This window comes from Oryctolagus cuniculus, chromosome 7, assembly GCF_964237555.1.
Source record: "Oryctolagus cuniculus chromosome 7, mOryCun1.1, whole genome shotgun sequence".
Lineage (NCBI taxonomy): Eukaryota > Metazoa > Chordata > Mammalia > Lagomorpha > Leporidae > Oryctolagus > Oryctolagus cuniculus.
The window spans coordinates 143,999,282-144,022,468 of NC_091438.1; the positions used below are offsets into that span (position 1 = coordinate 143,999,282).

General features: G+C 63.0%; 1 protein-coding gene across 15 annotated transcripts in view; it reads left to right on the forward strand.

Moving 5' to 3' along the window:
* The window catches only part of AHDC1 (AT-hook DNA binding motif containing 1), a 61,935-nt gene that overhangs the window by 28,369 nt on the left and 10,379 nt on the right, over window positions 1-23,187 (forward strand). For 8 of the 15 annotated variants that reach the window (XM_070079004.1, XM_070079009.1, XM_070079008.1 and 5 more), the window contains 4 exons: window positions 11,955-12,132; window positions 17,539-17,649; window positions 17,803-17,840; window positions 18,157-23,094. In XM_070079004.1, the coding sequence (XP_069935105.1) occupies window positions 18,231-23,051 (4,821 nt within the window). In that variant the 5' untranslated portion in view covers window positions 11,955-12,132; window positions 17,539-17,649; window positions 17,803-17,840; window positions 18,157-18,230 and the 3' untranslated portion in view covers window positions 23,052-23,094. Of the gene's footprint in view, window positions 1-4,956; window positions 5,077-11,954; window positions 12,133-17,538; window positions 17,650-17,802; window positions 17,841-18,156; window positions 23,095-23,187 lie in introns of all 15 variants that reach the window. The other 7 variants (XM_070079017.1, XM_070079018.1, XM_070079019.1 and 4 more) reach the window with 2 other exon arrangements.

Sequence of the window (23,187 nt, forward strand, 5' to 3'; positions counted from 1 at the left end):
AGAGTGTCCTGAGACCATCAAGTGATATTTTCAGGCTGTGCATGAATCCTGGTGGTGTTTTGGGTGTCTCTTTGCCCTCCATCCCTTATATAGAGGGAGGCCTCAGGACCTGAGGAGAGAGATCTCCAAGCTTAATCAGTCCTCTGCAGGTAAGCAGGCAGGCAGGCAGCCGCAAGCCCGCTCACTCTCACAGTAATTTTACCACGGTGCCTAAGTCAGGAACAGGCGTGAATTGACCTTTTAACCCCTTCCCCACCACGGGATTAGACTCTGTTTCCTGTTCAATCTCCTCCAGAACCAGTTCTATCCCGCCTGCCCCCCCAACAGTGGATAAGCAGCCCCCCTCCACCTCTCTTCTCACCCCCCACCGGCCCTGGGGGGCCGGGGGCCCGAGGGCCAGGCTGGTGCAGGGTCTGGCAGGAGCTAAGGGCCCAGGCGGGAGTGATAAATATTGAAGAGGAGGGATTTCGGTGTGGGCTGGAGCAGCTGCAGTGGTTCGAGTGTCACACTATCTCTCCCCAGGTTTACTGACCCATTTCCATTCACGCGGCTGCTGGTTTCCTAGCAACGGCAACAGTCCCCCCAGAACAGGCGGAGTGTGTGTCTGCCATTAGCGACTGCCGCAACTGTGTCAAGGTTACCCCGCTCCCTGCAAACCCACCCCGGCGGGTTTGTTTTCTGCCAGTGCCTGGCACACACCGTGCCAGCTAGGGAGGGGGAGGGCAGGGGGCTGGGGGCCAGCCCAGGGGCTTGGTTGGGGATGGGGGGCTGTGGAGGAACTGTAGTTCTACGTCCAGTGGGAGCCAACTTGGACTGAGGCCGAAGCAGCCGTCCCCCCCCCCCCCTTGGCTGGTGGAATTCCTGAGCCTGAGGGGAGCAGGGGGTGGGGCTGTCCCTCAGTCCTGACCCCCGAGATTCCAGAGCCTGGGGGGAGAGGTGTGGGCTGAGGGGCCTCCGGGAAGCCTGCCCGGTCTGACCCCACCTGGCTTGTTCTGCTCCTGCCCTGGCTTCCTCCCACTTCTGTAGCTCCGTGCTCCTCTGTGCTCTCAGCTCTTTGTCCTGGCGGTCTCTGAGCCTGTTCTCCCCCACCAGACTCCCCAGGGCAGGGTTGTGTTTCTCCCATCAGACTAGGGGCTCCTGAGGTTGGGGTTCGCGATGCTCCTGACTGTTTCCCTGGGTGTCTTGGGAGATGAGATTAAGCATTTAGTGTGGCAAAGGGCAGTTTTCCTTGATACCCCTGTGCCACTCCTCTTACAGCAGCAGATTCTGCCTGCACACACTCCCTGCCACCTGCAGGCAGTCCCACAGGAAGGGACTGTTAGGCTGCAAAGGGTTAAAGCAGCTCCCCCCCCCCCTTGGTATGTGAGCTCCCCCAGGCAGGGAGAGGGATGAGAGAATGGGGGTCTGTCACCTTATAGCCTCTCCTGTGGTCAACTCAGACCTGACCAGTCACATTCCTACCCAGGAGGGCTGGGGCTTGAGGCAGGGACAGGGGCAGAAGGCAGAGGCCCCGGGGAAGGCCAAATTGTAGGGATTACGGTGGGGGAGGCAAGGAGATGGGGCAGGGCGGCTGGAAACAAAGCCTGAGTCTCTCGGCTCGGCATCTTTCCTCTGAGTTTGCACCCCCTAAAACCTGGTGGTCCACAAATCCTGGACACAGATACTGACCTGGTCCCAAGTCTACACAAAGTGTGGCAAAGGTGGTTTCTGACAGGCAGGGCAGTGCAGGGACTTGTGGGTAGCCTGCAGTGTGACTTTCTGGTGCTTGGCAGGGGTTGGCTGGGCTCTGGCTGGGTCAGAGGCGCTGAGATCTAGGGTACAGAGCAGACCGTGCTAGACGGTAGAGGATACCTGGGCGGGGACCAGGGAGTCTGGTCCTCTGCCCAACCTTTGCGACTGGTTCCTTACCACCTCAGTGTCCCCATCGGAGGGCCTGAGGCCAGTGGTCTCTGGAAGCCTGCCTGCCCTGTTAGTGGCTCCGGGTGAGGGATGAGGGGTGGGGGGCGATGGTCTGGAGGGGTGTGGGAAGCTGCCAGCTCCAGGGGGAGTTTGCAATGTGATCCCTGAGCGAAAATAGCCCAGGTCATTTTCAGCTGCTTGGGCGGAGGTATCTGATCCCGGCAGGGCAGCTAGGGCAGGGGGCAGGGAGGAGCGTTCTGTAAAGCTCTCTGGGAAACCAGACCCTGGGATGGGAGGGTAGGAAAAGGTTGGCATTCCCAGCTAGGCTTCCTAAGACTCCCCTGGTCCTGGTGGGGGCCCAGAAATGAAAAGATGAGGAATGCACAGGGTTAACCGGAGGTGAGGGCTGGACTCCTGCCCCCTTTGGGTCCTGGCCTGGATGAGGTGAAAGGTCAGCCCCAAGGAGCCCGAGCACAGCTGGGGAAAGAGTAACCCGATCCTTCTCACTAGCCAGGCTCAGGGGATCACAGAGCCGCCTCCCCCAGGAAAGGTGCTTTGACATCCCCAGGAAGGAGTTTGTTTCCACCGAGTTCTCAGCAGGGGTTGGGGGCTAGGGGAGGGTCTGGGCCCGTGGGGTCAAGGAGAGTTGCAGGCCAGGCGCCCCAGCCGGGATGCAGTGCTTTGTCATCCTGCGGGCAGGGGAGGTAGAGGTGAGCCTGTTCTGGCCCCGCGGCCGTTGCTCTGGACCCCATCTGTAATACCTCTGACGGCCAGCATCCAGCATCGGGGTGGGGGGCCGCTCAGAGGTAGGAGACATCCCCTCCCCCACCCTGCCCCCAGCACACAGGCTGTCCAATTAGTGAGAGAAACTGCCCTGGTCCTAGACTGTGATGTTGAGGTGTTTGGGCTTCGCTGTCTGTGTGTGGTGGGGCGCTGGGGTGTTAGGATGGTATGATGGGAGGCAGAGGCGGCACCACCGGGAAGTGCACATGGGCTCTGAAGTCTCGCTGGACCTTGCCTCCGTCTGAAGGCAAGCTGTTAACCTGAACCTCAGTTTCCCTATGTACAAAATAGGACTAATGAAATAATTAGGACTGCACAGAGTAAGTGCTCAGTAAAAACAAACAAAAAAACCCACCTTATTAAGGAGCCTTGTTGGGTGCCAAGGTCACACAGTGTGGAGCCCGCGTGCAGCGCCGGCTGACTCCAGAGGAGCTGGTAAGCTACCGTGGGCTGGGGGGCAGAGTTTGAGGATGGGACTGGGTCAGTGTGCCCGGGCTGCGGTGGACCTATGCAGGTGATGTGGAATGTGATGGGGTGGAATGGGTTTCGGAGCAGAGTTCTTACCGCCCACCTCTGAGTCTGGCGACAGCCCCCCTACCCCCATCCCGGCGGGCTTTGTGCGGCTGTAAGGGTGTAGCTGTCCCCGGAGTGCGGCTGTAGGTATGTTTGAGAAGGCGCAGGCATCCCGAGAAAGAACAAGTCGCCTTTTGTACACGTCCAGCCCCAGGCTGGGTTGGGCTCTCTCTAGGGGATCCCCTGTTTCCGCGCCCAGCTCCCCGCCCACGGACAGCACCGGGGTCCAGCCGACCACGGCCCCCACCTGAGAGGTGCGTCGGAGCGGGCTGAGCGCCCCCTCCCGGGAACCGGGACTGGGGACTGGGGCAGGGGGCGTGTCCGAAGCCTAGACCCCGCCCCTCGTGACATCACTCCAGGTGCGACCAATCTTAGGGAGCGGTGCCCGCAGGCGACCCGCCCCCTCACGGGCACCGCTCCCCCGGGTTCGGGCCGCGCAGTGGGTGGAGTCGGCGAGGGGAGGTGGCGGAGGAGGCTGAGCCCGCCCATGGGGCGGGGAGGCAGTTCCTGCTCTGGCCGAGGCTGTGCACGCGATCCGGAGAACCTCGCAAGAACTCTTTCCTGGAGTGCTCTGCCCTCTTGCTCACGGTCCCAGCCTGGCCACCCACCACCTTCTGCAGGAAGCCTCTCCTCTCCACCTCTTTTGTTGACCTGCACGCTGTCAGCGGGGACGGTGCCAGGCCTACGAACAGTACCAGCTGCCATCCACTTCCTGTGTTCCAGACCCTGCTACAGTTTTACATGGACTGCCTTACCTGGCGCCTTCCTGATGGCTCTGTCCCTTGGACACTGGAGCCCTTCTCACCAACCCGATCAGAAGTTCTCCCTGGGCAGGGGTTACAGACACCAGGGACTCAGTAGGCACTCCTGCGTGTGGAGGATAGATGAGGAGACAGGCCCGTGTGCATGGTCGCACAGCAAGTGGGCAGTGTTAAGCAGGCAGAGCTGGAGCCAGGGCTCCTGACTGCTTTCAGGCCTTGGGCTTTGGTGGGTGACCAAGTCCAGAGCTAGCTCTCTTCCCGCCTCCTGAGATCAGAGGAACCCTAGGGCTATCTTCCTCTGCAGTGCGCATGGCTTGCCTGAGGACCCCCCCGCTGCAGGGAAAAGGAGGGGCAGCCAGCTATGGGGCCAGCTGGGAGGGCTTTGCAGGCCGAAGGGGACAGTGATGGGCAGCAGGGAATGCTGTGGGCCCAGTGACAGTGGGCAGTGGTTCTGGGGATGTAAGGATTTTTAACTTGCAGGTGGGAGGTTGCAAGTTGGGCAGAGAGGAGTGTGGGAGCTTCAGTGTGTGGGGTGCAAGGGAGGCAGGGAGCATGCTGGGCCGGCACTCCCCCCACCAATAAGCCAGCCCAGTGGAATGCTGGGAGGCCCCAGGGATGGGGCCAGGCAGCCAAGGTGTCTCTGGTGGCAGGGAAGCAGTTAAGAGCTGCCTCAGCCCGTTCCTTCAGACAATTAGTGACATCTCGCTTGACAACACCACACTGAGCCGATGCAGACCTCAGCCCCCCTCCTGGCCCCCCCACGGCCGCTTCAGCTGTTTATTCTTGGGCTTTAACAATTGGGATTCTGACTTGGAGGAGCGGGCGCCCCGCGCTGCCCTCTGACCCGTCGTCGCCTTGGCAACTGGAGCCCGGTAGGCCTGGGCTCTGCGTTAGGATTACAGATCCTGAATTCACAATCTTGCTGCTCCCCTGCAAGCAGAGGCGGCGGCGGCGGCGGCGGTGGCAGCGGTGGCGGCGGCGGCAGCAGCAGCATGCGGGATCTTCAGCTAGACTGGAGGGGCCAAGGAGGAGGGGCCTCAGGGCCCTGCGGGAAGCACAGGTGGGAATCTGGGATGCCTGCAGGCCACCTGGAGAGTAGTGCCCCCTGGCAGCCTCCATGGAGGGAGCAGGGCCCGCAGCCCTGCCACTCCCAGCATCTCTGGAAACTTTCTTCCTGTTGAGCCCCAGGGCAGGGGCAAGGCTGCTTCGCCGCCCCCCCTCTTTCCCCCTCAGCCAGCCCCCTACCATGCCCAGAGCTCCAAGTGCCAGCAGACTGTGCCCCTGCCGTGCCCGCCGCCATGGCAACAGGCCCCCCTCCCTCGCCAGCCCTGCTCCTTCCTCCCCCCAGCCTAGCAGCCAACTGCCCCAGCTGAAACCGGAGCCCATGCATCTGTGAGCCTCATGCCCAGACCCACATTCCATTTCTGTCCTCTGTCCCCCCCAGTTCTGGCGACGACATCGCCCCTCCTCCTGCTCCTACGCCCCCTCCCTCCTCGCCTCTGCCTCCTCCTGCTGCTCCCCCACACTGGATCACTTGGTGTCTCCCCTGCCCACCCGTTCTCCCCGTGTGTCTCACCCTCTCCTCTCTCTCGGCCTCTGGGCGTGTCCGTCCCTCGGCCTGCCTCCGGTTCCCAGGGTGCGTCTCTGCTTTGCCCTCTGTCTGAGGAGGCTCCTGGAGCTCCCTCCCAGCCCTCCCCCTCCGTGTGTCTCTCTTCCTCTCGCTGTGTGTGGGTCTTTGTCTCTGCATCCTCCTCCTGTCTCTCTTTGTCTTTTTCTTCCTTCTCCTCGGTCTCTCTCTTCCTGAGTCTCTCCTGCTGTTTCCCTCCATCTAGCCTGCTTTGCCTCTCATCCCTCCCTCGTGTCTTCCTCCGCAGGCCTCGTCCGCCCTCTTTCTCTTGACCCCACCTTCTCCCTCCTTCTGTCTCTGGTTCTCTGCCTTGACCTCTCCCTCCCCCTCTTCCTCTGACTTGCCTTTTGGGTCTGCTTCCCTCTACTTCCTGCTTGATCAAAGCCCCCAGGCTGCAGAGCGGAGAGGGGAGGATGCTCCAGTCACCCCAAAGGATCCCCCTTCCTGGCAGGGGCCAGATGTCCTGGAAGCCCCCTCGAGCATGCGTGGTTGGACCCCAGATGGGGAGGGCCTGGTGCTGATGAGCCTGCAGAGAGAGGGGCACGGGAAGCAAACGCCACACTCCCTTTCCAGACTCTCGGTCCACCTTCCATCAGCCCAGGCAGGGGCAGGGGGTGGTCCCAGGGGCTGAGCCCACCAATAAGCCTCCTAGTTCCTGGGATTTGTCTCCCCCTGCTAAAATGCTAGTTGTTCCAGACCGTGCCTCAGTTTACCCAGGGGTACAGGGTTGCTACGCTTGCTCTCTGACTTCTCTAAAGTACTGTGAGTTCCTGTGGCGAAGTCAGAGTTACGAGGAAGAAGGAAAGCTCGAGCAACTCCGTTCTCTTCCTCTCCAGTGGCGACAGGAGGGCTCCGGCAGGGACGGCCCAGGGCCCCCCGGGGAATCAGAGTCCTGTCTCCTTAAGTGAAGGGTGGAGGACAGGGCCCGCCTTCCGTCAGGACTGGCAGCCCCTGCTGTCCGGCCTCCCTCCCTCGGTCTGGGCAGTGGCCTCTAGGCTTCCCCTGTCTTTCCTCTTCAAGGAAGGAGCTTGGAGCCCTGGGCAGACAAGCCCTGCGGTTGGGAAGCCAGGCTTCAGGGCCCAGTTCTTGCCTCTGGGGGCGGTGAGGCCTGGTCAGGCAGGCAGTTCTAGGACCCTGGGGTCTGGGCACTACTCACCAAGGGGCCAGGCGGGGGAGTAGGGGTGCCTGGGGGAGGCTGGTTGCACGCAAGGCATGCTGGGCCCCCTCAGCGGGTGGGGGGGGGGGAACAAAGCTGGCATCGAGGCCTCAGCTAAAATTAGCCGCTTCCCTGCGCGGGAGCAAGCATGCCTGCCAGCCGCCCAGATCGCCGCTGCCTCGGCAGGCCATCTGTCGCCACGTTTCGCTCAGTCCCCCGGGGCCCCCCAGCTCCAGCCACCCCCAGGGGCTAGAGGGACTCTGCTCAGAGGCTGTCCCTGACCAGGTCTCTGGACTCTGCTGCTGTCATGCTGTGTGACCTCAGGGTAGGCCTGTCCCTCTCTGGGCTCCTGTGCAGCGAGCAGGCTCCAGACGTTGACATTGCACAGAGCCTAATCCCTCCAAGCAGCAGGTGCTGGTGCTGGTGCTGGAGGCTGGGAGGGGGCTGATCCCTCCCTGCAGTCTTCCCCCAGTCCAAGGTTTGAAGGTGGGGGTGTACAGCAGACTCTCCGTCAGATCCGTGCGGTAGGGCCACTCCAGTAACACGTGCACCCCACCCCCACCACCTAATACACACACACACACACACCCACACACACACCCCGTCTGCAAGCAGTGGTAAAGAACCCCCCAGGTGGGCTCCCCAGAGGCAGAGGCTGAATTCAGCTGTTGCTGATTGGCCCTGGGGCTTGGGCCAGTCTCTTGTCCTTTCTTAGTTTAATTTTCCCCTCTTCAGTGAGACACTTCCCACTTCTCAAGGAGCTGCCCACTTTTGGCCATGTCTGCAAGGCTGGCATTATTGTCCCTTCTCTACAGATGAGGAAACTGAGGTACAGGAAGGGAGGGTTCCTGGTAAGGAGGAAGCGAGGCGGGCGTGGACCCTGCTGGGTCCTCCCCCCATGTTCCCTCCCTGCAGTGGCCTGATCACTGGGCTCCTGGCTCCAGCCCCTCTCGCCCTTCCCAAAGGCAAAGAGGCTGGGCTGCTCCACCAAGGTCACCCAGCTTGGCCCGGGAGGAGCTCAGACTTGAACCCCAGCCTCTTGGCTCTTGGCCTTCCTTACCACTCTGGCCAGCAGGCTGGGCCTGTTCCCTGGGTGAGTCATGCCCCTGGACTTTGGCCTCCTTGTCCCCAGCTCTGTGGCCTGAAGTTTGGAAAGAGGGCCTTTATAAGGAAGAGGGGCACCCCTGGCAGCAGCGGGGGTCTCAGGCCTCATTGAGTGCCTGGGGACAGCAAACCCTGCTCCCTACTCCCCACTGACCTTAGACCTCAGTGGCAGCCCTGCCCCCACTACCTGTTCTCCTGTTCCGCCCCCTCCTGGGATGCACAGCTACTTTCAAGTAGAGGTGGGGTGAGGTGGGGCTTGGGGAGGTGGCAGTTCCAGGCTGTCTGTGTGCCCAGCAGCTTCCTCTCCAGAACGCTTCTCCCCCAACGCTGGGTTACCCCGGGGGAGGCCACAGCTCCTCCCCTCTGGGTGCTGAGGGACCAAGGTCACACCCAGAGTCCTGTGTGCCTCCACCTCCTCCTCCTGGGGCCAGTGGTGTTTGTCACTGGGGCAACGTGTGGCTGTGCCCGGCTCTGGCAGTGCTGGGGTGACATTCATGCCCTGTGAGCTGTGACGCCTCTGCAGGCAGAGGACAGCACCACCCAGGCTGGCGACAGTGGTGGGGGAGGGGTGGGGTGGGCTGTCACCTGTCCAAAGCAGTCAGTGAGGTGACATGTTGCGGACCCAGCCCATAGTCTGGAGGGAGGACTCAACACCTGGGAGTGGGGGCTTCTCTCATGGAGCTGTGGGAGTGTTGCAGGGGTCGGCAGTGAGACAGATTTCTCTGTGCATCCCCCATCCTGGGTGGGGGGGGTGCCTGCTTGTGTGCTGATGGCACCATTGTGACGGATGACAGCTTGTGTACCTGTCTTGTGCCGTCTGGGGGTATCAGATGTGCCCATTTCACACTTGGGGCGAAGCGACAGGTTACGTGCTCAGCTCTTCCTGTTGGGAGGGTTGTCATAGGCTCGTGTGCCTGTCTCTGGCTGTTGTGTGTGAGCTGTGTCACCATGTGCCCCTCTCATGCTGTTGTGGGGAGTGACATGTGTGATATCTCGTGCTGCTAGGAAGTTGTCAGGAACTGGGGAGCTTGTCTCTCACCCTGAGACGACAACTCGTTACCCTGTGGTATGGGGCTGGCAGCTGGCGGGCCCTTGTGGGGCAGGCCACAAAGCCCAGGGGACTGGTGAGGGGCCAGGGGGCTCAGTCCCGCATGACTGACCTTGGGACCCTGTTACCAGGGCAGGCAAGGCTTCCAGGGGGGACCCTATTCCCTGCCTCTTCTGCCCCCGAAACTGTTAAACTAATTAAGGCTGTGGAGCCGCAGGATTAATCGGGGCAGCTCGGCGCGGGCCGGGAGCTCAGGTAGTCGATTAGTGCGCCACGAGGATATTGGATTTCTAAACCGCAAGTCAGCACTATTCGGCCTGTTATCTCCCAGGCCCCGGGGGTCAGCAGGCACGAGGCTGGCCGCCCACTCCCCACAGCCTTCTCCCAGGCCCACCCTGCTCCGCCTCCGTGCCAGGCTCCTGTGGCACCAGCTCTCCCCGGTTCTCCCTTTCCTCTGTGGCCTGTCTCCTCTGGCCCTCCTGGCTTCGGCCTCACTGAGTGGCTGCCTGACCTGCACCCAGTGCTGAGCCTCTGACCGGGTCTCCTCTCCCCACCCCTGCGCCTCCCTGTCCTGTCCCTGATGACCAGCTCTCCTCGCCGGTCTCCAGCTCTCTCCCCGTGTCTGTGTGTGCCTGTCTCACCATTTCTGCCTGTCTGCATCTCTCGTGTCTCTTTTTCCCTTTGTGTGTCTCTGTGCCTGTCTCTGTCTTCCTCTTTCCTTCTGGCGATCTCTCAGCCTCTCTCTCTTTCTCTCCTCTCTCTCTCTTGTGTGGTCTCGGCTGGTGTCTGCAACCAGAACAAATCTCCCCCAGCCGACACCCCCTGAACAGGGAGGCCAGAGCAGCTAATGGGAAACATGTGATGCTGCCTTGCGCCTGGAGCACCGTGAAGGGAGTCTCAGTCCCAGCCCAGCCGCGCTCCCCCTTGCTGCGTCCCCCCGCCACGCTGCCCTCCGCCTGCCTCCCGGCGGCTCCCCCAGCCCGCGTGGGCACAGTTGCATGCTGCCAGCCCCTTGCGTTCCTGCGTTGCGGGGAGGGGGCTGACCGGTATCAGTTGGGCAACATCGGATTGTGGGCAGGCTGGGGCCGCCTCGCTCTTTAGGTCTCCTTGGCCCCCAGGGCCAGGCAGAGCCTGTGTAGCTCCCCCCACCACCATGTGCAGGAGAACAGGGCCAAGATGCGCTGAGCTGTGAGGGCCTGGTTGGGGGGCAGCCAGTCCGCCCCCACTGGAGGGCCCCGGGGCCACCCAGATTTCCATCTCTTCCGCCCTCCTGGGCCTCTGGGGAGCTGCAGAGGTGGGGGCTCCCTGAGGGCTTGGGAGCTGCGAGGCTGCGTTTCTGTGCCCACCCAACCACAAGAAAAGGGGGGACGGATCCGAGGAGGGAGGCTCTGGCAGGTTGGAATTCTCCTTCTCTGCCTGTGGATAAATTGTCCCTAATCCAGGCTTGGGGAGTTGTCTGGCTCCTACAGAGAGAGAGAGAGAGAGCGAGCGAGAGAGAGTGAGCGCCGGAGCGAGGGAGGAGGGAGGAGGGGAGCAGGAACATACAAACAGTGACACCAACACACACTGTCACACAAAGGGTCTTCCTGTGCACACAGTGGTCGCACAGAGGGTCTGTGCCATTGTGCACAGGCATACTGGGCACACAGGCCCTCTCGGCACATTGTCGCCGACACGAGCTGTGATAGCACAGAGACCCAGTGACAGGGCACAAGGGCCCACCTCCATGCACAGGTACAGTGATCAGGCCGTGCAAATCCACACATGCAGACACACCCGTGAGCACATTGTGACCCTGGTGAAACAGACTCATGGGAACACTGTGACCAGGCACGCGGTGGCCCTGGAAACCAGAGACAAGCAGAGGTAGGGGGGCGGCAACGCTGATGCCCAGCGACACCAGTGCCCGTGGTCACAGGCCTCGAGATTGGAAACCTGCAGGGACAGCAGAGGATCAGCCGCAGCCCCCGCCCCCCTCACACACATCCAGAGAGCTCTGAAACAGGCAAGAGCCGGTTTGGCTCCTGACACAGCGAGATGTGGAGAGCCAGGCAGAGCGCACACGCAGGCGCTCACATACCCGGTGACAACAGGGCACGCCTTGTCGCACACCAGCACACTTAGACCCCTGTGTCCTCACAGGTGTACCTACGCAGGTGCAGCTGGGCACACACAAGCCGAATAGAACAGAAATACAGATAATGCCCACATGTACCGTGTGAGCACGCCGAACCCAGGCACGCACTCAGCTGACCACACCAACCACAGGCAAGCAAACTGCTCGCACACACGGGTTCACACACAGACCCAGGCACCCACGTACGGGTGTGGGCACCCGCACTGCTGAACACAGACAGGAGTGTGATCTTCAGGCAGGGACTGACACATGCCATCAGCTTCCCAGGCGACCAGAACCCACGAGCAGTCCACAAGACCAGCTTCCCGGGCCCCTCGTGACTCTGGTGCAGAACCCAGGGAGGCAGGAAGCAGGCATTGGTGAGCAAGGCCATGGCTATTAAAGCGAACAAGAGCTGTGTCTGGTCGGTGATAGAGACAGGTGAATGCCAGCTGCACGCGTAGCCGCGTGGAAATCTGCTTTCACCATCATTCTGGGCTGCAGCCCACACCTGCCCTGTGCCTGGCTTCCCCCGAGTGCTCCTCCTCACTGCTAAGATCGTCTCCCCATTTTATAGGTGAGAAAACAGAGCTAGAGAGGTTAACCCGCTTGCCAGAGATCACGCAGAGCCAGCGAGTCCAGGACCATCTGAGTGGCAGAGGCTGCACTGCCATAGCCTGTGTTTGTGTATATGCATGTGTGTGTATGTCTGCATGTGTGTTCCTACACGTATGAACGCAGCTCCTCAGGAGGAGCCTGCAGGCTCACAGCTCCCACTGGGAGGGCATTGGAGCCAGACCGGACCCCATCTGGGCCCAGTGGCCCTCCGTTCCCTGCTCTCCCTGCATCCGTGCTTACGCCTAGGGGGCCTGTGTTTGCTTCCACAGATGGGAGCTTGCCTGACTGTCTCCCCATCGGCCTGGACCCCGGAGCCTGCCCAGCTGAGCGTGTGCAGAGGGCCCCGGGTGAGGGGCGCCGCTTGGGCCGCCGTGGAGACCATCCTGGAGATGCTGGTGGAGGCAGGCCTGTCCTGCTGAGCCGGGCCTGTTGGCACAGCCTGCTCAGGTAACTGCAGGGAAGCCGGGCCTGCCCCCCCACCCCAGGAAATCTTCCCACGCCCAGCAGAGACCCTTTCACACTTAGACCAGAAAGAGGCCCTTTACATCAGGGGTCTGAAAGCTGTTGACCAGCTTACTTCAACTCCCCGCTGTCCAGAGAGGGGAACTGAGTCCCCCGGAGTCCTGCCTGCCCCTTAGTGACCCGAGAGAGGGGTTGTGACAGTGACCAGGCCTCAGGGCAGAGGTAGACACCTCTGTGGTAGAGGCTCTGGAAGCCCAGAGCTGGCCGGCCAAGGGGAGGAGCTGGGAGGGCCTGGGGAACCCTAGGAGGACCCGGAGGGGACAGGGAGTGGGGCAGGGGCAGGGCTGGCCTCCCTCCGCCTGGCCCCAGTTAGCCCACCCAGCTCAGGAACTGCAGAGGCCAGGTGGGGCTGCCCTGCCCAGCAGAGGCAACACCCTGAGTTGACACATGAAGCCTCGGGCGCCAGGAAGCTCCCCAGAGCCCAGCCTGCCTGGGGACCCCACCCAACTTCCAAAGGAGCATTCCTGGGGGCTGAAGTCTGGGGGTGGGGCCTCCTGGGATTGCAAGGGTGGGGAGTACACCTGTGGGCACCCAGCTGTAAATGTGCAGGCCACTCAGGCTTGCATGCAAGCAGGTGTGTGTGGAGGGTGCGCAGGGCTGGGTATCCAAGAGTTACGTAAGTGGATGGGGCTGGAGGGCGGGCAAGGGCTGTGTACACAGTGCAGCAGAACGGTGAGTGTGCAAGATCCAGGGTGTGTGCTGGGCAGGTGTGGGAATGCTGGGTGTGTGTGTGTGTGTGTGCGTGCAGGGTGCTGGTGTGCACTGGAGAGAGGTGGGTAGACGCTCCACACACCAGGGTGGCACAGTGTGTGCCCAGAGCGAGCTTCGTGTTCACAGGGGAAGCGAGTGCTCGTGGTTCCGGGTGCACGGTGGGGGTGGTGCGTGCACGTGGCTCCATTTGTGCTCTGGAGGTGGCTGGGCGAGCCTTGAGCTGAGCTGGGCTCAGCAGTGCCCAGCCTTGTGGCCAAATCGCTGAAGTCACTTCCTTTCCAGCAGCAACTTTCCAGGAGGAGGAGTCCTTCAGACCTGGGCGGGGAGGGGGGGGCGGAACAGGGAGCTCTCTCGGGGGAAGGAGGTGGGCGGGGGTGAGAGGCGAGGGGGAGGGCCTGGTGGGGCTGGAGGAGGGGAGTCCTCCGGGAGACCGAGGGAAAGACAAGGACAGGAGTCTGGAAGGGCCAAGGGCAGGAGGGGATGGGGGCGGAGCAGGGCGGGAAGCACAGTCCCTGGGTGACCTCGGAGGGAGGAAGGGAGGGCCGCCGGCAGGGTGACCCTCAGGTCCAGTGAGAGCTGGCAGTGGCGCCCGCACACCTGGCACCCGGGGCAGGGGGCTGGCAGGGGGCGGTCCTGGGGCAGACCTGCTTGCCAGGTGCCCCACTCTGAGCAGGAAGGGGGTGGGCGAGGGCTGCACAAAGGAGCTCTGTGTGGCTGGTGGTAGGGTGGGGTGGGGTGGGGTGTGCTGTGCTGGGGGGGCGGGGGGGGGGCATGGCCAGCTCCCCTTGGGGGCATCAGTGGCTCCGAGGGGACACCTAGTGGTGAGGGAAGGTAGTGCATCTGGATGGCTGCAGTGGGAGGTGGTGACCAGAAGCTAGGAGGATAGATTAGAAGTCAAAAACTGGAACCAATGGTTGGGACTAGGACAGTTGGAGGAGGCAGCCTAGGAGGGGGCTGAGTCTCTGGACAGCAAAGCGGTTTGGTTTGGAGGAGCCCAACAAACCTAAATTCAGACTCCATCTGAACTGGGTGACACGGCTGTTTGTCCTTAGGGGCACAGCTGAGCTTCTCTGAGCCTCCGTTTCAATGCCAAAAAGTGACCGCTGCAGCTCTCATTTCCATCACTTGTTTCTTTTTGTTACAGTTTTGGGGCCAAAATCAGTCTTCAGGTCCAGTGGGCTGGATGGGTAGGGGGCTGAAGAGGAGGCAGACCAGGGCCATGACAAGTTCCTGATGGGCAGATCCCAGGAGATGTGGCCCCAGGAGGGGAAGGTCTCCGAGCGGCAGTTATAGCCCCTTTGAGGCAGTGTTTTCCATTTGAGGACATCCCTGGGCCTTCAAACCAGGCTGGGAGGGAAATGGGGGGCGGGGGAGTGTGCAAGCTGGAGAGAGGGTCATGAGGCCGGAAGTGAGAGCTGGGGCTGGCAGGCTGGCTCCCCTGGGGAGGCTGTGGGTGGGGGAGGGGGCGGAGAGCTGGGGAAGGGGTGGGGTGGTCACAGCCACAGCGGGGAGGGTGGGGCTGGGGACTCAAGGATGTGGGCTGGCGCTTCCCGGCACTGCGCACAGCAGGTTGGGGCCCCCTGCCCCTCCCAGCAGGCTGCTGTCCCCATGGGCAGAGCCAGACACACTGACCCAGAAGCAGACAGGCAGACAGAAGGACCCTTTTGACTTTGTTCACAGACCAAGGCTAGGTGGTACCCTTGGGAGGGGGCCAAGAGAATGGCTGCCAGGGTGTGGTAGGGAGGGGAGCCAGCTGCTTCCCTCAGATCCTGGAGGCTCCGAGTGAGCGAGCGAGCAAGTGAGAGCAGTGGCCAGAGCCGGAGGACGTGGCCAAAGGTCTTCACGGGTGGGTGGAACAGAAGCCGGCCATGGCAGAGGAGGGTTTGCTCTCCTGCCAAGATTACACCCTCTGGCCCCAAGTGGGAGGTCTGCAGGGCCCCACCCACAGCCAGGGTGGGTTGGAGGCTTCTGGTGGCACCTCAGAGAGTGCAGCTGGGGGCTACAGGACGGCTGTGCTGTTGGAGAGTGGCCCTGGGGGCACCCTTCCCCTCCCTCCTTTGTGAAGGTGTCCCCACCAGTGCTCCAAGTCCTTGGAGCAGAGAGCGCCTGACCTGGGAGGGGCCGGGTCCACGCCCGGGCGTGGAAGTGAACAGTGCCTGAGTGAGCCAGTAGGTGGGACCCCGAGGAGGAGCAGCCAGGCCCAGGGCCTGCAGAGACGGAAGGGACAGTGGACAGAGGGATGTTCCACCCTAACAAGCACCATAAGGGCCCTTTGGGGCCTCAACAAAGTCTCTCTGCCCCTTCCGGTCTCAGTTTCCTCACCTGCACAATGGGTGGGGCATGAGGTGACACTAGAGCAGTGTCCTCTCTGGGGTGGCTGATGAGAAATAGATTCCCGGATGTTCCTTCGGATGTGTTCGAGACCCCTCCCGGACCCGGACCTGGCTATCCGGAATGCTGCATGGCTCCCCCAGGCCTAGGGCTTGGAAGCCAATGGGTTAGATAACTTGAAGGCTCCTCCCAGCCTTAAATTAGACCACAGCTCTAGAAGAAGCATTTTCGGAAGTGGCTGAAGGAGAATTGCAAGAGCTGGGAGTAGAAGGAGGCTTTGGACTTAGGACAGAATTAGGACTCCTGCCACCCGGTAGTTGGGTGACCTCAAGCAAGTCACACAACCCCTCTGAGCCTGTAGCACGGGGGTAATAAACCATGCTTCCCCGGTTGCCATGAGGATTTTGTGGGTCGCCTGTGAGGGAGCTTGTAGATTGCAGATGACTGCTCACCGAACAGGTGCAGGGGGGTGTGTCCCTTTCCACGCCATCCCATCACGCTGTCACCTCTGCAGTCTTCCTGGGAGGTGACAGTCCTGGGAGGTGTGCCAGCCAGTGAGAGTCTCCCTGTGTCTTTGGAGGTTAGGCCTTGCGAGCCATCCCTTAGGTCAGGGCCAGACACTAGACAATGATCAGGATCTGTCTTCTTCTTCTTAAAGATTTATTTATTTACTTAGAGAGAAAGAGACAGAGAATTCTTCATCTGCTGGTTTACTTCCTGGATAGCCACCATGACCAGGGCTGGGCCAGGCTGGAGCCAAGAGCAAGGAGCTCCAAACAGGTCTCCCATGTGGCTGGTGGGGGCCCGAGCACTGGGGTCATCCTCTGCTGCTTTCCCAGGCACACTAGTAGAGAGCTGGATTGAAGTGGAGCAGCCGGGACTCGAACCAGTACCCATATGGAATGCTGGCATCGCAGGTGGTGACTTTACCTACTGCACCACAGTGCCAGGCCTCCAGGGGCTGTCTTTAAAACCCTCCCAGTGACCAGGGCCCATTCAACTCCTCCAGATCGTAGTTCCTCAGGATCAGCCATGGTCCTGAGGCTTCAGGCTCCCTTGGGAGTCAGATGCCTGGATCTAAATCCCAGCTCTGCCCTGACCAGCTTGAGGGCTCAGTTGGTAAATATTTATGGAGCATCTGTAGCCCAGGCCCTGGGGTCAGGGGATGCTGTGGTAAACAAGACAGATGTGATCCCTGCCCCTGCAGAGCCCACACCCTCGGGGGAGGTGCTCTGGTGATTGCCTACGGTTGATGGGGACTGTGACATGGAGATTGATGGGGCCCGAGCGAGCTGGGGCTGGGCTGGAGCAGTGGAGAGGGTCAGAGAGGGTCCCATCCTGCAGCCCTGTCCCTCTCCCTGCCTCAGCTTCCTTCTTGGGTCACACTTGAGGCAGGGTTGACTGTTGTGTGTGCCTTGTTCATTCACTCATTCCACAAATCTTTGTTTTTTAAATTTATTTTACTCATTCATTTGAGAGGCAGAGAGAGAGAGAGAGAGGTCTTCCATCCTCTGGTTCATTCCCCAAATGGCCAGAGCTGGGCTGATCCAAAGCCAGGAGCCAGGAGCTTCTTCCAGGTCTCCCACGTGGGTGCAGGGGCCCAAGGATTTGGGCCATCCTCCAGTGCTTTCCCAGGCCATAGCAGAGAGCTGGATCGGAAGTGGAGCAGCCGGGACTCAAATCGGCGCCCATGTGGGATGCCGGCACTGCACCATAGCACCTGCCCCACCACAAATCTTTCTTGAAACCATCTTTTGAGGGCCACGTGCCATTCTGGGTGTTGGAAGCCACGAACAGAAAGGGACACGATCCTTGCCTTCATGGTGCTTAATGCCTTCAGCGGTGGGCTCTGTGGAGTTGGGAAGGGTGCTGACCTCAATCTCTGGTCTGCAGGGGCGTGAGGCGAGGGGTGCCGTGTAATGGGCGTGGCCCCGTGTTTGGCAGCAGTGACAGTGTCTTTGGGGGCAGCAATAGTAGTGACTGTTGAAGCTCTGACCTTAGGCATGCTTCACTTCCCTGGAGCTCTTATGCCACTAACGATTAAATCATTCACGATTATCTAATCGGGATCTGTCTGCCCAGCCCTTTTGCAAAGCAGGCACTCCATAAGTAGTGAGTTCTTTCATCTTGGAGCCTCCATTTCTTCTCTGTGAAATGGGCTTATTACTAGCCCGCACCTCACAGCATCTGTATGAAGCGTTAAATGAAACGATGCCCACACAGCATCCAGCCCAGTGCCTGGCGCGCAGTAGGTGCCCACTAAACCTGAGCTGCAATGGTCCTTTCCAGGCGCTGTCCACGCCCGAGGCCTGGGCTCAGGCCGAAGTTGCTCCATAGCACCCCCAGCTGACGGCCAGCGACTGGCAGCGCCCCCAGGCACAGGGGCCCTCTCTCTCCCAGGTCAGCGGGGTATGCGCGCTGCAGGGAGCAACCTAGGGAGCTGGGGGTTGGTTCCTGGAGGAGACCTGAGCAGTGGGCAGGTGGCCAGGCATTGAGCTGTGGCCCCCAGACCACGTGGGGAATTCAGGTCCCCTGTCGCTGTCTCATCCACAGAGCTCTCCAGTGTGACAGCCCAGGCGGCAGAGCCGAGGGTGAGTGGCCAGATTCTTGCAGTCCTGGGGTGGGGGCGGGGAGGTGGGAGGCCATGCCCTTGGTAGGATTTCCCAGCCTCCTTCTTAAGTCGACCCGAGCGCTCCCCTTGCTGTTCCCTTGGGCTTCCCTGCAGAGGCGGGGGTCTGTTCTCCCTGAGCCCATAGCCAGGGTCTCCAGGGCAGGTGAGTTGTCAGTAAGAACCGGGGCCCATGCATGTGGTGCTTTGAGAGGGCTGGGGGAAGGCCCAGGGGTTCACTGAGAAGAGAAGCTGGTGAGGTGTTCAGTGAGGGACCTCCCGCCTGTCCTGCCCAACAGGTCCTGGTCCCGGCTTCTCGCACCCTCATGTCAGCCCCGGCCCCGCCCGGCGGCCCGCGGAGGACAAGGTCAGGATGCGTGTGAAGCCCCAGGGCCTGGTGGTGACTTCCAGTGCCGTGTGCAGCTCTCCTGACTACCTCCGGGAGCCCAAGTACTACCCCGGCGGCCCCCCCACCCCCCGGCCCTTGCTGCCCTCCCGGCCCCCCGCCAGCCCACCTGACAAGGGCTTTTCCACCCACGCCTTCTCCGAGAACCCACGCCCACCCCCACGCCGGGACCCCAGCACCCGGCGCCCACCAGTCCTCGCCAAGGGGGACGACCCACTGCCCCCGCGGGCAGCCAGGCCCGTCTCACAGGCCCGCTGCCCTACACCGGCGGGCGACAGCAGCAGCTCCCACCACCGCTGGGACAACGGGCGGGTGACCCTGCGACCAGTGGTGCAGCTGATTGACATCATGAAGGACCTGACCCGGCTCTCCCAGGACCTGCAGCACAGCGGCGTGCACCTGGACTGCGGTGGGCTCCGGCTCAGCCGCCCGCCTGCCCCGCCACCCGGAGACCTCCAATACAGCTTCTTCTCCTCCCCCAGCCTGGCCAACAGCATCCGCAGCCCCGAGGAGCGGGCCACCCCCCATGCCAAGTCGGAACGGCCCAGCCACCCCCTCTATGAGCCTGAACCTGAGCCTAGGGAGAGTCCCCCGCCTGGCCAAGGCCATAGTCCCGGAGCCACGGCTGCAGCCCCCGGGCTGCCCCCAGAGCCGGAGCCAGACGGCCCTGATTACTCGGAGCTCGCGGATGCCGACATCCTCAGTGAGCTGGCCTCCCTTACGTGCCCTGAGGCCCAGCTGCTGGAGGCCCAAGCCCTTGAACCCCCTTCTCCGGAGCCGGAGCCTCAGCTCCTGGACCCCCAGCCCCGCTTTCTGGACCCGCAGGCTCTAGAGCCGCTCGGGGAAGCTTTGGAGCTGCCGCCCCTGCAGCCGCTTGCCGATCCGTTGGGGCTGCCGCCTCTGACGCTGCAGGCCCTGGACACCCTGCCTGACTCCCTGGAGTCGCAGCTGCTCGACCCTCAGGCGCTCGACCCCTTGCCCAAGTTGCTGGACGTCCCGGGTCGCCGTCTGGAGCCTCAGCAGCCCCTGGGGCACTGCCCGCTGGCGGAGCCCTTGCGCCTGGACTTGTGCTCACCCCACGGCCCCCCCGGGCCTGAGGGCCACCCCAAGTACGCCTTGCGGCGCACTGATAGGCCAAAGATTCTGTGTCGCCGGCGGAAAGCCGGACGGGGACGCAAGGCAGACGCTGGACCCGAGGGCCGCCTGCTGCCCCTTCCTATGCCCACAGGGCTGGCGGCTGCCCTGGCTGAGCCCCCTCCCCCTCCACCGCCTCCACCGCCTCCTGCGCTGCCGGGCCCGGGCCCAGTCCCAGTCCCGGAGCTGGAGCCAGAATCTTCCCAGACGCCCATGGTCCCCAGCCGCAAAGGCAAGTGCCGGGGTGTGCGGCGCATGGTGGTGAAGATGGCCAAGATCCCTGTGTCGCTGGGCCGGCGGAACAAGACCACGTACAAAGTGTCCTCCCTGAGCAGCAGCCTGAGCGTGGAGGGCAAGGAGCTGGGCCTCCGTGTGTCCGCGGAGCCCACGCCCCTGCTGAAGATGAAGAACAACGGGCGGAACGTGGTGGTGGTCTTCCCGCCCGGCGAGATGCCCATCATCCTCAAACGCAAGCGCGGCCGTCCCCCGAAGAACCTGCTGCTGGGTCCCGGCAAGCCCAAGGAGCCGGCCGTGGTGGCCGCCGAGACGGCCACTGTGGCAGCGGCCACCATGGCCATGCCAGAGGTGAAGAAGCGGCGGAGGAGGAAGCAGAAGCTGGCATCGCCTCAGCCGTCCTACGCGGCCGACGCCAACGACAGCAAGGCCGAGTACTCGGACGTGCTGGCCAAGCTGGCCTTCCTGAACCGCCAGAGCCAGTGCGCTGGGCGGTGCTCGCCGCCCCGCTGCTGGACACCCAGCGAGCCCGAGTCGGTGCACCAGGCCCCTGACACCCAGAGCATCTCCCACTTCCTGCATCGCGTGCAGGGCTTCCGGCGGCGCGGGGGCAAAGCAGGCGGTTTCGGCGGCCGGGGCGGGGGCCACGCGGCCAAGGCAGCCCGGTGCTCCTTCAGTGACTTCTTCGAGGGCATCGGCAAGAAGAAGAAGGTGGTGGCAGTGGCAGGCGCTGGGCTCGGGGCCCCCGGCCTCACTGAGCTGGGGCACCCACGCAAGCGGGGCAGGGGGGAGGTGGACGCCGTGACCGGGAAGCCCAAGCGCAAGAGGCGGTCCCGGAAGAATGGGACTCTGTTCCCGGAGCAGGTGCCCGGCGGCCCCGGCTTCGGGGAGGCGGGCGCTGAGTGGGCCGGAGACAAGGCAGGCGGCTGGGCCCCTCACCATGGGCACCCAGGTGGGCAGGCCGGCCGAAACTGTGGGTTTCAGGGGACCGAGGCCCGGGCCTTTGCCTCCTCGGGGCTGGAGAGTGGGGCCTCAGGCCGAGGCAGCTATTACAGCACGGGCACACCCTCGGGCCAGAGCGAGCTCAGCCAGGAGCGCCAGAACCTCTTCACCGGCTACTTCCGCTCGCTGCTCGACTCCGATGACTCCTCGGACCTCTTGGACTTCGCGCTCTCAGCCTCTCGCCCAGAGTCCCGGAAGGCATCAGGCACCTATGCGGGGCCGCCCACCAGCGCCCTGCCTGCTCAGCGGGGCCTGGCCACCTTCCCCAGCCGGGGAACCAAAGCCAGCCCGGTGGCAGTAGGCAGCAGTGGAGCTGGGGCAGACCCCTCCTTCCAGCCTGTCCTGCCCGCTCGCCAGACCTTCCCCCCGGGCAGGGCTGCGAGCTATGGGATAACCCCGGCCACCTCGGACTGCCGGGCGGCCGAGACCTTCCCCAAGCTGGCTCCCCCACCCTCAGCCGTGGCCCGTTCGCCCACGGCCCACCCGCCTGCCAACACCTACCCACCCCAGTATGGCGGCTATGGGACTGGACAGAGCGTTTTCGCCCCAGCTAAGCCCTTCACGGGCCAAGACTGTGCAAACAGCAAGGACTGCAGCTTTGCCTACGGCAGCGGCAACAGCCTGCCCGCCTCGCCCAGCAGCGCCCACAGCGCTGGCTATGCCCCACCGCCGACTGGGGGCCCCTGCCTGCCACCCAGCAAGGCCTCCTTCTTCAACAGCTCCGAGGCGGCCCCCTTCTCTGGCTCCGCCCCGACACCCCTGCGCTGTGACAGCCGGGCCAGCACCGTCTCGCCCGGTGGCTACATGGTGCCCAAGGGCACCACGGCTTCTGCCACCTCTGCAGCCTCTGCCGCCTCCTCCTCATCCTCCTCTTTCCAGCCCTCGCCCGAGAACTGTCGGCAGTTTGCGGGGGCTTCTCAGTGGCCTTTCCGGCAGGGCTATGGGGGCCTGGACTGGGCCTCCGAGGCCTTTAGTCAGCTCTACAATCCCACTTTCGACTGCCACGTCAGCGAGCCCAACGTGATCCTGGACATCTCCAACTACACGCCCCAGAAGGTGAAGCAGCAGACGGCTGTGTCCGAGACCTTCTCGGAGTCGTCCTCCGACAGCACCCAGTTCAGTCAGCCCGTGGGCGGCGGCGGCAGCGGCTTCCGGCGTGCCAACAGCGAGGCCTCCAGCAGCGAGGGCCAGTCGAGCCTGTCCAGCCTGGAGAAGCTGATGATGGACTGGAACGAGGCCTCCTCCGCCCCCGGCTACAACTGGAACCAGAGTGTCCTCTTCCAGAGCAGCTCCAAGCCGGGCCGTGGACGGCGGAAGAAGGTGGACCTGTTCGAGGCCTCGCACCTCGGCTTCCCGACGTCCGCCCCAGCTGCCGCCTCGGGTTACCCGTCCAAACGCAGTACCGGGCCCCGGCAGCCACGGGGAGGGCGGGGCGGTGGGGCCTGCTCCGCCAAGAAGGAGCGGGGTGGGGCGGCGGCCAAAGCCAAGTTCATCCCCAAGCCTCAGCCCGTCAACCCGCTGTTCCAGGACAGTCCGGACCTCGGCCTGGACTACTACAGCGGGGACAGCAGCATGTCCCCACTCCCCTCGCAATCGAGGGCCTTTGGCGTGGGAGAGCGAGACCCCTGTGACTTCATGGGACCCTACTCCATGAACCCGTCCACGCCTTCCGACGGCACCTTTGGCCAGGGCTTCCATTGTGATTCGCCCAGCCTGGGTGCCCCTGAGCTCGACGGCAAGCACTTCCCGCCACTGGCCCACCCACCCACGGTGTTCGATGCTGGCCTGCAGAAGGCATACTCGCCCACCTGCTCGCCCACGCTGGGCTTCAAGGAAGAACTGCGGCCACCACCCACAAAGCTGACCGCCTGCGAGCCCCTCAAGCACGGGCTCCAGGGGGCCAGCCTGGGCCACACGGCTGCAGCCCAGGCCCACCTGAGCTGCCGGGACCTGCCCCTGGGCCAGCCTCACTACGACTCCCCCAGCTGCAAGGGCACAGCCTATTGGTACCCGCCAGGCTCAGCTGCCCGCAGCCCGCCCTATGAAGGCAAGGTAGGGGCAGGGCTGCTTGCTGACTTCCTGGGCAGGACGGAGGCCGCGTGCCTCAGTGCCCCCCACCTGGCTAGCCCACCGGCCACGCCCAAGGCCGACAAAGAGCCACTGGAGATGGCCCGGCCGCCCGGCCCACCCCGTGGCCCTGCTGCAGCTGCTGCTGGCTATGGCTGTCCTCTCCTTAGTGACTTGACCCTCTCCCCTGTGCCGAGGGACTCGCTGCTGCCCCTGCAGGACAGCGCCTACAGGTATCCAGGCTTTATGCCGCAGGCGCATCCTGGCCTGGGTGGGGGCCCCAAGAGCGGCTTCCTGGGGCCCATGGCAGAACCTCACCCTGAGGACACATTCACCGTCACCTCCCTGTAGTGCCAACTGAAGTGCCGACTGGACCGCGAGGTTTTGTTCCTGGGTGAGTCTGGGGATATGGGAGCAGTGGGCAGAGGCTGGGGGCAGAGGGCTGAGGACCATGGAGCTGGGGAAGGGGCAGGGGATGTGCAGGACC